The 12,668-nt window shown below is 35.1% G+C and overlaps 2 protein-coding genes across 5 annotated transcripts in view; one reads left to right on the top strand and one right to left on the bottom strand.

Annotated features, from left to right (window-relative positions):
* Positions 1-7,576, top strand: part of LOC127868632 (phospholipid-transporting ATPase ABCA3-like) — a 66,742-nt gene extending 59,166 nt beyond the window's left edge. Inside the window, exons 16-21 of one of the 4 annotated variants that reach the window (XM_052410545.1) lie at positions 662-1,214; positions 1,473-1,703; positions 1,980-2,494; positions 2,674-2,855; positions 5,692-5,862; positions 6,176-7,576. In XM_052410545.1, the coding sequence (XP_052266505.1) occupies positions 662-1,214; positions 1,473-1,703; positions 1,980-2,494; positions 2,674-2,855; positions 5,692-5,862; positions 6,176-6,698 (2,175 nt within the window). In that variant the 3' untranslated portion in view covers positions 6,699-7,576. The remainder of the gene's footprint in view (positions 1-661; positions 1,215-1,472; positions 1,704-1,979; positions 2,495-2,673; positions 2,856-5,691; positions 5,863-6,175) is intronic. The other 3 variants (XM_052410543.1, XM_052410544.1, XM_052410540.1) reach the window with 3 other exon arrangements.
* A 766-nt stretch (positions 7,577-8,342) lies between these two features.
* On the bottom strand, positions 8,343-10,408 carry LOC127870014 (trichohyalin-like). The gene has a single exon (XM_052412676.1). It carries the CDS (start codon positions 10,406-10,408, stop codon positions 8,477-8,479), a length of 1,932 nt encoding a protein of 643 aa, XP_052268636.1. The 3' UTR covers positions 8,343-8,476.
* Between the last annotated feature and the right edge of the window lie 2,260 nt (positions 10,409-12,668).

Raw genomic sequence — 12,668 nt, 5'->3', positions numbered from 1 at the left:
ATTACATAATGGTTATCAATATTCACTATAAACAGTTTTTGTTGTTGCTGAAACTTCCTTCATATTACGGATGATGTCTCGTCGATGATCTGCCTCGTCAGTCTTGTTACAAGCTCTAGTGATGGATTTGTTTTGCTTACAGATGCAGCTCATGGCTCCGATAATAAATACCACCGAAGCGCCAGTTTTACGGAAAAACTACAACACAATAACTGGCATTCGTCTCTACATGCAGCAATTCTACGCCATGTTAATAAAACGCCTAACGCACACTTTTCGGAATTTGATAGTAACCGGCTCCCAGATAGGCGTTCCTCTGTTTTTCACAATTGCTGGTCTCATTTTGATCCAAACTTTCCCAGGGCCGCATGACCAGCCTGCTCTTTCACTTTCAATCGACACTTTGGGGGATAACGTGGTTGTTTATGCTCTCGGGAACAAAAGTGTTACAAATGTGGTTCAATTCGGGAATGCGTACAGGGATCAGTTCAACAAGAGCCAAAGAACTGTTGTAACACTTGTTAACGATGATAAAGGATTCCAGACTAATCCTGATATGATTGAGTTCTTGCTGAATCAAGCTAAGAATGGTATAGGCGGATATAATATAAAATATCTTGTTGCAGCGGCCATTAAAATCACGGAAAATTCCATTTTACAGGTCAAAAGCTTTTTCAACAACCAAGCCTTTCATACCCCTGGCGTTAGCTTAGCTATGGTTGGAAATGCGTTGCTCAGATACGTGATGAACAGCAGTGACTATTCACTGAGTGTCATAAATCATCCTTTACCTAGAACATTCAGAGACAAATTGAGAGATGAGAGTACGTCGGAAACAACTGGGTTCACACTTGCATTTAACATAGTATTCGGAATGTCATTTCTTGCCAGTAGTTTTGCATTATTTATTATCAAAGAAAGGGCAACTAAGGCCAAGCATCTTCAATTTACTCGTGGTGTTCGAGTTTTCACGTTTTGGTCAGCGACATTTTGTTGGGACATATTGAATTATTTGATGACAGCAATTGCCCTTTTGATAACGATTTGGGCTTTCCAAGTAGACGCCTTTATAGCAGGACACAACATGGCCCACATCGCTCTACTTTTCGTTCTGTATGGATGTGCAATGCTGCCGTTTATGTACCTGTGTTCATTCTTGTTCAACGTTCCAGCTAGTGGATATGTGTGGTTGACAATGTTCAACCTTATCTCAGGTCAATAATAGATCACGTTTAAAGCTAGTATTGTCGTTATGTAATTTGGTCTAGATATGTTTTCTTTTACAGCTGTAACGACTCTTGTTTGTTATGCATCGTTTTGTTCATGCCACAAAATATAAGTAATACCATGCAATAGACGACCGATCCTGATGATACAATTTTCAAACTCTTTGAAGTAATTAAAAAAAACTTTTTATCTTAAGATTAAATTAATACTCGTATTTAATTTAGCATTGAACTCTTGTTTTCTAGGTGTGGCTACGATACTTGCTGTTGGTATTTTAAGTATACCACAGATAGATCTATTGGATCTTGCTCATGCCTTGGAGAGGGTATTCCTGGTTCTGTTACCGAACTACTGCCTCGGCCAAGGCATTGAAGATTACTATCAAAACTACAAGCTTGGGCTTATCTACGAGGAGTATTGCGTTAAGGATAAAATTAAGGATTTTTGCGATTTTATTCCAAACCCATGTTGCATAGGTAAGACGTTTGCTTTTATCTAAAACTTCGCTGAAGCTGTACGCTTTTGACTAAGGTGTTCATTTATTGTCGGTTTCTACAATAAAAATGATTAGGAATAAGATTGGTTCATGTTACAATTTGGTTCAGCCGAGATGTTAGAAATTCGCAATGTATTTGCTTGTAATTTTTTATTGGATATAGCATTAACAAGACGAAACATATAAGGGAATACATCTACATTGTTTTGTGGGGTAAATTATGTTATCGACTGTATACTATTTATGCTTTAAACAGAATCAGGGAACTGTGGAAATTCATCAACCTGTATTGAATACAACCCCAATCCGCTTGGCTGGCAGGCGAACGGAATAGGCAGAATGTTGACGTTTCTATGCATTCAGTTCGTGTTCTATTACGGGGTCCTTCTACTGATGGAATCTAATCTTGTCCAAAGCGTCATTCAGAAGATTAGAAAACGAACAAAGCCATTGGACGAGTATATAATTACACATGATGTCGTACGAGAAGATAATGACGTTGCTGAAGAACGAAGTCGAATCGCAAATAATACAGTCACGTCTTTATTTAGATCGGATAAGCTCATTCTGTCAGAGCTTTCTAAATGTTACAACAATCACGTCGCAGTTAATCAAATCAGTCTTGGAATACCCGAAGGAGAATGCTTTGGGTTGCTTGGTGTCAACGGGGCAGGAAAGACAAGCACTTTCAAGATACTAACTGGGGACGAAACTCTCACGTCCGGGGCTGCGTTCTTGAATGGTTACGATGTATCAACAAATATTGCAGAAGTACGTTCCGCCAATTTCTAAATGTACATGCGTTTTGAAAAAAGTAATGCAGAAGAGAATATTTATTAGCATGCAAGGCTAGGAAACTGAATGCAACTTTTTATAGAACGATGTATAAAATATGTTAATTGTTTGTATGACAAAATAATGTATATATGTTCAATACAATTTTGTCACAGGTTCGGCATAACCTCGGTTATTGTCCACAGTTTGACGCGTTGATAGACCAAATGACAGGACGAGAGACGTTGTTCATGTACGCTAGACTGAGAGGAATTAAGGAAATTCCGGCTCTCGTTGATGATATTTTAGATGCCCTACTTCTAACGCAATACGCTGATAAATATGTTCAAACTTACAGGTAAACTGTATTGACTGATTTTTAGCTCGACTTTTCGAAGAAAAATGAGAGCTATACTACTCGCCCCGGCATCGGCTTCGGCGTCGCCGTTGGTTAAAGTTTGTTATACAGTGAAATAACTTTAACACTATGAAAGACATTTAAGTCAAACTTTCATTACTTCTTTATGGCAACAAGACAATTTTGTAGGTCAAGGTGCATAACTCTGTCAGCATTATTTTTAGAGTTATGCCCCTTTTTAACTTAGAAAATTAAAAAAAAAATTATGCACTCAAATAACGTTAATACTATCAAAGATAATTAACTCAAACTTGCAATACTTATTTATTGCAACAAGAAAATTGTGTAGGTCAAGGTGCTTAACTCTGGCAGCATTAATTTTCGAGTTATGCCCCTTTTTTACTTAGACAATTTAAAATTTTGTTCAGTTTTGTGTTTGGTCCACTTTATTCCTAAAGTATCAAAGCTATTGCTTTCATGCTCGCAACACTTACTAACTATCATAAGGGGACTGTGCAGGCAAAGTTATGTAGCTCTGACTGGCATTTTGACAGAATTATGGCCCCTTTTATACTTAGAAAATTGAAAATATGGTTAAGTTTTGTGTTTTTATCCACTTTACTCCTAAAGTATCATACATATTGCTTTCATTTTTCGAACACTTTTTTTTTTTGCTAACTATCATAAGGGGACTGTAACTCTGGTTGGCATATTGACGTTTTTATGGCCCATTTTGAAATAGAAACTTTAAATATTTTTCTTAAATTTTGTGTTTACATGCAATTCACTTCTTCTAAATTAGCAAGGCTATTGCTTTCAAACTTCAAATTACTTTCTAACTATCATGAGGGTACTGTACCTGGCAAGTTGATTTTTCACCTTGACCTTTGAATGACCTTGAATCTCAAAGTCAAATAAATCAATTTTGCTTAAAGTGCCATGACTTCTTTATTTAGCATCAGATTTAATTCATACTTTGACAAAACAACACTTACCTGACATACCACAATAGACTCCACCCAAAACCATACCCTACGCCCCACCCAGAACCCCCCTCCCCCCAAAAAATTTAAAAAAAAATCTTTATTTACTTTTAAGCTCGACTTTACAAAGAAAAATGAGAGATATACTAATTGCACCGGCGTCGGCGTCGCCGTTGCTTAAAGTTTTTTTATAAAGTCTAATAACTTGAACACTATCGAAGATAATTAACTCGAACTTGGAATACTTCTTGATGTCAACAAGACAATTGTGTAGGTCAAGGTGCATAACTCTCTCAGGCATTATTTTTAGAGTTATGCCCCTTTAACCCGACTTTTCAAAGAAAAATGAGAGCTATACTACTAGCCCCGGAGTCAGCGTCGCTGTTGGTTAAAGTTTTTTATAAAGTCTAATAACTTTAACACTATCGAATATATTTAACTTAAACTTATAATACTTCTTTATGGCAACAAGACAATTGTGAAGGTCAAGGTGCATAACTCCTTTGAAAAAAACACACTCTGACTGGCATATTGACAGAATTATGGCCCCTTTTATAATTAGAAAAAATGACAAGTGTGATAAGTTTTGTGTTTTGCGCCACTTTATTCCTTAAGTATCAAAGCTATTGCTTTCATACTTGCAACACTTACTAACTACCATGAGGGGACTGTTCAGACAAAGGAGGGCATATAGTGATCGCAATACCCGTCCATCTGTCCGTCAGGCGGTCTGTCCGTCTGTATGTCTCTCACACTTTGCGTTTAGGTTTCGAAAAATGCTAAAAACTTCTATGTTGCTTCAGATGTAACCTTCATGTTTGGTATGCATGTGTATATGGACAGAGCCTTTCCTAACGTACACAAAATTTGACCCCTTTGACCTTGACCTTGACCTTAGGGTCCGCGTTAAGTTTCGAAATCTGCGTTTAGGTTTTGAAAAATGCTCATAACTTCTATCAAAGCGTTTATCTGGGGCATATGTCATCCTATGGAGACAGCTCTGTTTTTTTTTTCTTATTTTTTGAATATCATCTAATAAATGACCACACCCCCACATTATTCCCCCTCTCCACCCCAAACAAAAATACATGTTTATGCCTCCGGATCGAATGATCGGGGATATATTGTTTTGGGCCTGTCTGTCTGTCTGTCATTGTATGTGTCTGTCATTGTATGTGTCACAAAACTTTAACCTTGGTCATAACTTATGCAATATTGATGATAGCAACTGGATATTTAGCATGCATGTGTATCTCATAAAGCTACACATTTTAAGTGGTGAAAGGTCAAGGTATTCCTTGAAGGTCAAAGGTAAAATTTTTTTAAGCGGCGCATAAGGGGACATTGTGTTTCTGACAAACACATCTCTTGTTTTTTTAAACATGGTAAAAAAACATAAATAATTATTTTTATTATTTTATTTTAAAAAGACGAACCATCCCCAAGCTATTGCTATCAAACTTGAAATATAATCTTATTAGTTTGTTGTATGTCTTTACAAACGTTCAATAGATTGTGGAAAATATACCTGAACTCAGCATCGTCTATAATGTACCACTTTTTTAAAACATAAGCGATATATATGTTTCAAGTATGGTCCTCTTCCAGTTAGAATATGACTATATTACAATGTACGTTGACCATATTGAATATGAACAACATGGCTTACGTTATACTGTCAAGCACTCGAAAAGTCGAGCGCGCTGTCTTCTGACAGCCTTTGTTTACCAACAACGACCGTTACCAGCCATGTGTACTTCTTTTTTTTGTATTGCTGTATAATCAAGATTTATCGTACTATGTTAAGCAAAATTTGAATAAAATAATTGAAATATGATATCATATCCTTTAAGCGGTGGCAATAAGCGAAAGCTAAGTACGGCTATAGCTCTGATAGGAAACCCGCCAGTAGTGTTCTTGGATGACCCGACGACTGGCATGGACCCTTATGCACGTCGATATCTTTGGGACACTCTGTGTAGGATCAGAGCTTCTGGACGGACGCTTATTCTCACATCGCATAGGTACAGAGCAGTGTCATTATTTTGTCAGAACATTAACTTTTAATCCAACCATATGTGTATGTTTTTTGGTCGCGACATCCGTATGTTTAAGCACAACCGCCTGCTAATCGCGTTATTTACAAAATTAACTTTTCAAATAAAATGGGTAACATTTTACAAATAAGTGTTTCTTTTAGAGCCACACACCCGACAGTCTTTATAGCATTTTATTTAAGTTAAGTTCTGTTTCTGGCATTTTATATGCGTACTTACCTTTTATAGTTTGTTGTTAAATCTAAATTATTCAATACATTACAAATAATTATGTTCGCAGCATGGAAGAATGCGAGGCGCTTTGCACAAGAATTGCGATCATGGTCAACGGTCAGTTTAAATGTCTCGGAAGTCCTCAACACCTGAAGAACAAATTCAGTGAAGGGTACATTCTGTTTGCGACAATAGGGACCCCTGTGGATGGCTCACTGCCTGACACAAAAGATCTCCAGAACTTCATTGAGCAACAATTTCCAGGATGCAACTTGAAAGATGTCGACAGGAGGATGGTCAATTATCACATCACAGATACTTCCATGACACTTGCGAGAATATTTGGAAAAATGGAGACAGCAATAACCCATTTCAACATCGAGGATTACTCTGTTAGTCAAACCACACTTGAGCAAGTTTTTATTAACTTTGCCAAGTCTCAGGTACCACCTACTGAAATACGTTCGGGTTGTTGCGCAGGTTGTTATTTGGGATGCGGGTTGTCAAGCTGTTGCCATGGCAAAAGCACTTCGCGAGAATACATACGATACGACAGTAATGCGTCGTCGGCACAGAATATTCACCTTTGAATGTTAACAACGATATGTGCATTTTATTGCTTTCAAAATAAAAGACAAATATGAACATAGAATTCACCCTGCACATTGAATCATGGTTTCTTATTTCCATCATGTTGCTTTCGTTTTTTGACGAAAATTTATTGACTCGTCAAATCGTTCACAATAACCGTTTTTGCATCGTTTTTTTTCATGATAAATCACTCAGCATCGTGTAAATTGTAATTACTGTCTCGCAATGTGCAGTATTGTCTTGACATTTTCCATGAACTTACAAAAATGTGTTGTTTTTGTATATTGTTTGCTTTAATCGCTTTTGTGATACTTTTCATGTTTGTTTTTTTAAATTTCATGTAGTTTTACGTAAAAAAAGAGCGAATGCTTCAATCGAAGATGAGAAGTAAACTAATTATTAACATGGACATATTCTTAAATATAAAACAATCTCCCAAATATTTCATAATTCTAAAGTGTATGTAATATACGTCGAAAGGGGATGTAAACCTAAACGTGTCCTTCCTTTGTGTTACAAATGTAAAAAATCTAGAGAAAGAAAGAAAAGCATGGCTATGTGTTTTGCATACTAGTATATTTTCTTATTAAAACATAAATGCGAAGCAAATTCATTGTACACATTGAACCAGTATCTGAAATTACTTGCCTGATTGTTTTGATGTATATTTATTTTCATTATTTTTCTTTAATTGAATGTACATACTCGGTGTCAATTACATTGATACCGATGGTTAAAAAGACGATAGTTCATTGACCTAGTCACAATATTTTTTTCATTACTTTTAGCACGCTTCCGAAATACATTATTTCCTATTTTACAATAGTTTAATCGTTATATATTGTTAAATATTTACATTAAAAATACTTAAGACAAATCGACTTCTTATCTTCTCAACATTTTGTTTCACCCCTCGGCCATGTTATTTCATTATAATACTTTTTCAACTGGTTACGCTAGTTTATATGCATTCTAAAGAGATCAAACACTAACGAAGCAGGTAACCAACACAACATGGAATTACAATTTATGGTATGAGCTACATTCTGTGACTTAAGTTCCTTTTATGTTATTTAGATCTCTGTCCCATTGACCATCTCTTGCGTACGTTATGATTGTATTATAATCAAAAGTGATAAAAAACTAACATTGTAGGTATTTTTTATTTTTTGTTTGTTTCAAAACAAAGCAACAAAAAACTATGCATTTTCACAAAACAGTGCTTATGTTAATTGGTATGTGGGCTATTAAACATTTGTGTAGCTATATTAAAAATATATATTGCAGTGATAAATTTCGATATTTTTAAATGAAACAAATTATAAATAATCACTTGTGCCAAAGTGTCGCTGCGATGTTAGATTTCCATTATTAAGTTATATAAAACAAAAACCAACCGCATTAAAAAAAGCCATGCATAAAGAGAAATGATGTAATGAAATGTCAGCGGAATTATGTTTCTTTTCTAGATCGTTTTAAACAATTTATATTTCTAGTAAAAAAATAATAACTATGTCCTTTCTAGCTTACTGTTTATATGTGAAGCAGATATGTGTATGTTATTCTATACTCGTCGGAATTACAATGATAATAAAACACATTGATTTATACATTTATGAAATATAAGTGCAACGAAACACTGTGTGACAAAAGCTGAACAAACTGTATGCGGTTAAACATAGTCACTGGAACAATTAAAAATGAATAATAAATACTTTTAATATCTGCACAAATAACAAAGCATTTTAAGGTTTTACAGACCTTATTCATACAATATCTATTTTTTTACTAGAGGCGGCGAGTCAGCGCGTGAGTCATTGCCTCTTGGCGTTCTTGGAGACGGGAGCTTGCTTCCACTTCCAATGTGAGGCAGAGATACATGGGAACCATGACTGTGTTGTGACCTGACACTTCCAATTCCCATGCTAGGCTGTCTTGAACTTGCGTAGTTAAACGGCGGCACGTTGCTTTTGTAGTAATCTGGACTTTTGCTCGGTAATAGAGTTGTGGGTCTGCTTCTTTCCCTGTATTCATGATAAACTTTACCAGAAGGCGGTCTGTCATCAATCAACCTTTTGATACGACGATCCAGTTCTCGATCTGTTAGTCGTTCTTGATCCCTGCCAGAATGACGATCCTCGCGATTCGTTTGCAGTTCCCTATTTCTTCCCGATTGTGTTTCCCTGTCTCTGTAAGAAACATTTCCTTGATCTCTGTCTCCATGTCTGAAACTATCGCGCCTAGTGAGTGGAGCTGTATATGATGATTTTTTCACATCATGCATCGAAGTATAATCATTTAGTTCTTTTGATCTGCGTTCAAGTTCAATTACTCTTGATTCTATTTCGTTGTTCTCTCTTTCTAGGTATTTTACACGCCTGTGCAAAGCACTCTTCTCTCGCTCAAGTTGTTTTATCATTTCATTCCCCATGACGACAACATAGGCTTTTTGTTTATGTTCTGTTTCGTCATTCGTTCTTATTGACATATTTTGATAATACAAGTCATCAACAGTTTTCTTTAGATCTTTTATTTCTTCTTCTTGAGAACGCACCCTTCGCTTTAGTGCTGCCTCAACTTGAAGCAATGTTGTTCTTTCCCCAACAACGGTGTCATATTTTGCTTTCAGTGTTTTATTTTCAGCAAACAAATTCGTACCGGAGCGAAACAATTCTTGTTTGTCAGTCTCTAATTGACTTACTCTTCGCTTTAATTCCAGTTCTCTGGTTTTCAATGTTTCTCGCTCAATTTTCGCAGCTTCAACCACATTCAAAACGTGCTCCTCTTCTGAGTCATTTTCTTCTTTGAACGATTCCATTGCGTTTTTGTGTTTACTCTTACGTTTGCTAACAAGCACGAATTCGGTTTTCTTTTTTTCTTCATCCCACTCTTTTTTAAGTTTTTGATATCTGAGCTTTTCTAATTGCAATTCAGTTTTGATTCCGCCAACTTCTTTTTGAATCTCCATCATTTCCTCCTTTTTGGAATCATTAGCCCGAAATAACGATTCATTTTCCGATTTAAGAGCTTCACTTTCCAATAAAAGTGTTTCAATGCGTGTTTTATTCTCGGCCAGCTCTTTTCTCAGTTCTTCAATATACATCATATTTTGTTTGCTTTCTTTCTGTTTGGCGTCAGTAATTTGTTGTGAAATTTCATCCCTCTCGGCTTTCAAGGTTTTAAATTCATCTTTTAAAACGGAGAATTCGTCTTCAAATCCAATGTTTCGTTTTTCGAGCTCCTCTATTCGATTAATAAGCTCCTCTTTTTCTTCTGCTAGTTCTTTAATTTTCGTTTTCTCTGTTTCAATCTCTGTCATTAAACTATCATGTTCCTGTTTCTTTCGCTCAAGCTCTTTTTGTAATTCAGCCATTTCTTTTCTGTATGTTGTTATTTCTTGGTCAAATTTCTGGTGATCCTTTTCTAGTTCCTCTATTTTGAGCGACTTATCATTATTTTCGTCTTTCAAGGCCTGTCGCTCGTTAAATATTTTTTCGTAAGGTTCTTCTGTGTGAAGTTTGCTTTTCAAATTTTCATTTTCAGCTTTAAGTTCCTTTATAGTCTGCTCTAATGTCACGGCTTTACCCTCTGCTTCTTTCGCCAGTTGCTTTGACTTCTCTTCGCTCTTTCTCAAGTCATCTTTTTCCAGTATCAGTGCATCGATTTCTTCCTTTTGTTTTAATTTCTTACTTGACTTGAAGAAACTCATTTTGAAAGATTTCAGCGACCATGCTTTATCGTGTTACTTGTTTGTCTGTAATTTCAACAACAAAAACAATAATAATATAATAGTTATCACAATACTTAATAAAACTATTATAAAACATTTAGAGCAACATCAGTGACGGTTATGTTAGCATGTTTTTATCATAGGAATTCATGATTTTTTTTACCGAACCTAAGAGTTGGGGAAACATATATTTCGGGTTCTGCTGTAAAAACTACAATGACAATAGCAGCTTTAAATTGTACTTGTGTTTCTAAATGTAATTTATTACGTTGCATTATATATTAATTTTGCATTAAAAAACAAGAGCGGACACACTACACCAGTACATCGACACCACCATCTACTGCTACTACTACTTCCACTCCTCCTTCTGCGACTCCTCCTCATTCCCTCCCTTTATAAAAACTATTACAAAAATACTAAGAAAAATACTACGACTTCAGATAAGAATTATTTATAACTACTATTACGCTCCTTTTACTATGACTATTTCTACGATTACTACTATAATTACTACGACTACTGCTACTTATACCACAACGACAACCACTTCTACTACGACAAATGCGAATAATACTACTACAACTACTTCTACGACTACTACTTCGACTAGGAAAGCAATAACAACAACAAGAACAAACACATGAACAACAACTTCTACTACAGCTAGCACTGCTTCTTCTTCATTGTATTCGTGTGCTGCTTCTGTTAATAATTCTTCTTCTTCTTCTACTACTACTACTACTACTACTACTACTACTACTACTACTACTACTACTACTACTACTACTACTACTACTACTACTACTTCTACTTCTTCAACTACTATTACTTCTACTACTACTACTACTACTACTACTACTACTACTACTACTACTACTACTACTACTACTACTACTACTACTACTACTACTACTACTACTACTACTACTACTACTACTACTCCTACTACTACTACCACTTCTACTACTACTGCTGCTACTACTACTATTACTATAACTACTACTTCTTCTACTTCTTCTACTACTTTTACTATTACTACTACTACTACTACTACTACTACTACTACTACTACTACTACTACTACTACTACTACTACTACTACTACTACTACTACTACTACTACTACTTCTACTTCTACTAACTACTACTACTACTACTACTACTTACTACTACTACTACTACTTACTACTACTACTACTACTACTACTACTACTACTACTACTACTACTACTACTACTACTACTACTACTACTTCTACTACTACTACAACAACTACTACTACTACTACTACTACTACTACTACTACTACTACTACTACTACTACTACTACTACTACTACTACTACTACTACTATTACTACTGTTACTACTACTACTTATAATAATAATAATAACAACACATCTACTATTTCAACTAGTAGTAGTAGTAGCAATGTTATTGGACAATCAATAAAACATTATCACAACATTTATAACAATTTAATCAACAGTTACTACTATAACTGCGACCGATGCTGATACTAGCACTGCATCTTCTCCCACTGCGTCTTTTTTTATATAGTTGTACACATTACACTGCTCCGCCTTTTAAAACTTAAGCACAACGTTCTACTTATTATATTGACTACAACGATATTGAAAACAATTATTACTTCTATTGATACTGATACTTCTGCTTTTTCAGTAGGTGCATTTTACCTGCTTTAAACATAAACTACGTTTCATGCTTAACGTGAATGTTTATATAATGCTGGTTCAATTGATGACATTGAACCTATTTGATTTTATGAACCTTATGCTTTTATTTTGAAAAAACGCAATTTAAAATTGACGTTTCGGAAGAATATATAACAGTCTGATGTAAAACAAAACTTACCTGTTGCAAATTTAAGTCCCATGCGCTATCGCCATGGTTTAAATTCCTCAAAGGCACCTATCATATGAATTGGTTTGCCGAATACTAATGAGTAACATTAATATTTGGTTTGAATACTTTCACGCACAGATTGTTCTTTTGTTCTTAATACAAAGAACCTTGAGAGATAGTTTAAAAAAATCAGATATTGATTTTATAACTTGGCTCGAGCAAATGCTATTATATACAGTGACTTTATTTAAATAAAGTGTTAACAAAAATAATTTTAAAACGTAGTTTGATGGATTTTAGTTATTGGACATTCCTTTAATAAAGTGCAATACATGATTAAATAAGACGTTTATATAGTTGATGAAATATT

The sequence above is a fragment of the Dreissena polymorpha genome, chromosome 2, assembly GCF_020536995.1.
Source record: "Dreissena polymorpha isolate Duluth1 chromosome 2, UMN_Dpol_1.0, whole genome shotgun sequence".
NCBI classification, from domain to species: domain Eukaryota; kingdom Metazoa; phylum Mollusca; class Bivalvia; order Myida; family Dreissenidae; genus Dreissena; species Dreissena polymorpha.
The sequence above is the reverse complement of the archived record's forward strand: the minus strand, read 5'-3'. Positions and strand labels throughout refer to the sequence as shown.